This window comes from Otolemur garnettii, unplaced genomic scaffold (genome assembly GCF_000181295.1).
Source record: "Otolemur garnettii isolate 467f Iridium unplaced genomic scaffold, OtoGar3 scaffold00018, whole genome shotgun sequence".
NCBI lineage: Eukaryota > Metazoa > Chordata > Mammalia > Primates > Galagidae > Otolemur > Otolemur garnettii.
Genome location: NW_003852413.1, coordinates 28,674,113 through 28,675,413, shown reverse-complemented (window position 1 = coordinate 28,675,413; position 1,301 = coordinate 28,674,113). Strand labels below are relative to the sequence as shown.

Here is a 1,301-nt window from a genome sequence, read left to right as displayed (position 1 = left end):
CAAGTGGCTGAGATGACAGACATGCACCTGGGCTCCAGAACAGTCTTCCCTTTCCCTTCTGCAGCAAGGTCAAAGGAAGGGGCAGAGGTCAGTGTTTGAGAGTTACCTGCCAGAGGAAGTAGATTGCCAGTGAGATCTGCAGGGGTGCTGACCACACCAGGTTGATGTAGGGAGCAAGGTCCATGAAACGCTGGGCATCCACTGACATGAGGTTGACAATTTCTCCTACAGTAGATTCACGTTTGACTGAATTGGTGATGACTAGAGCCTGTTGGTGGACAGCAGAAAGGAGGACGTGGCCACGAGCCTCTCACAAGCTGCCCAGGGCCAGCCTGCCCCCATGCCCTGCTCCAGCTGACCTTCCTATAGATGATACCTATGATCACTGTCCGGAATCTCAACCCCATGCTGAAGATGCGGTGGTAATACTGCTGTAAGAACAGCGTCTGCATCATGGAGCACACGAACATCAGCACGGCCACCAGGAAGCCCCACCAGATGGGGGCTGAGGGATTTGAAGTAAACCTGATTAGAACACTGTGGGGAGGAGAGAGGTATGAGGTGGGTGCCCTCTGCTGCCCTCTGTTTCCACCCTCAGCCTCCCCTACAGCCCCTGCCTCTGCAGCCTCTCAAGTGGGAGCTGCTGGCCCACACCCCCTGCCCAGGCCGGGAGGGTCAGCCCAGCTGCCTCAAGACCATGACCTCCATTCTTGTGCTATGCTGCTGCCTTCACCTCCTTCCCTGTGTGTTAGGCACCCTGCTGCCCACTCTGCCACTCTCACCGCCAGCCTCACCCGCCTGCCTTTCTTGTCTCCCGAACCACATGGCAGGAAGAAATGCCACTGTCCTACCCTCCTCCTGGGCTGCCGAGGGCTCTGGAATCTGCCACAAGACAACAGAGTCTTACCCCTCAAATCCATCCTCCCGACTTCAACAGCCTGGAGCTGCCTGGAGACCTTCCACAGGTCCCTAACCCACCTCCCTTCCTAGGGCCTTCTCCCTTCTCCTCTTACCTTCCAGCCTGTCCCCACTCCCTGCCCCCTCAGCAGCTGCCTGTCTTCCCACTCACCGCACACTGCCCTCCAAACCCCTGTCTTCTTCCTTTTCTCTTGCCTTAGAAGAGGAGGTGCCCTCCAACAGTCCCAGCTGTCCCTGCCCCTAAGAACATGCTCCATTGTTGCCACTTTCCCCTAGTATCCAGTATCTTTTTTTTTTTTTTTTTTTTGAGACAGAGTCTCACTATGTCACCCTCGGTAGAGTGTCATGGCATCACAGCTCACAGCAACCTCAAACTCTTGGAC

General features: G+C 55.9%; 1 protein-coding gene across 1 annotated transcript in view; it reads right to left on the bottom strand.

Annotated features, from left to right (window-relative positions):
- ABCC3 (ATP binding cassette subfamily C member 3) overlaps window positions 1-1,301 on the bottom strand; it is a 75,186-nt gene that overhangs the window by 33,185 nt on the left and 40,700 nt on the right. The window contains exons 7-8 of the mRNA XM_023511270.1: window positions 360-537; window positions 107-268 (exon numbers count right to left, since the gene is read on the bottom strand). Coding sequence (XP_023367038.1) covers window positions 107-268; window positions 360-537 — 340 coding nt within the window. The remainder of the gene's footprint in view (window positions 1-106; window positions 269-359; window positions 538-1,301) is intronic.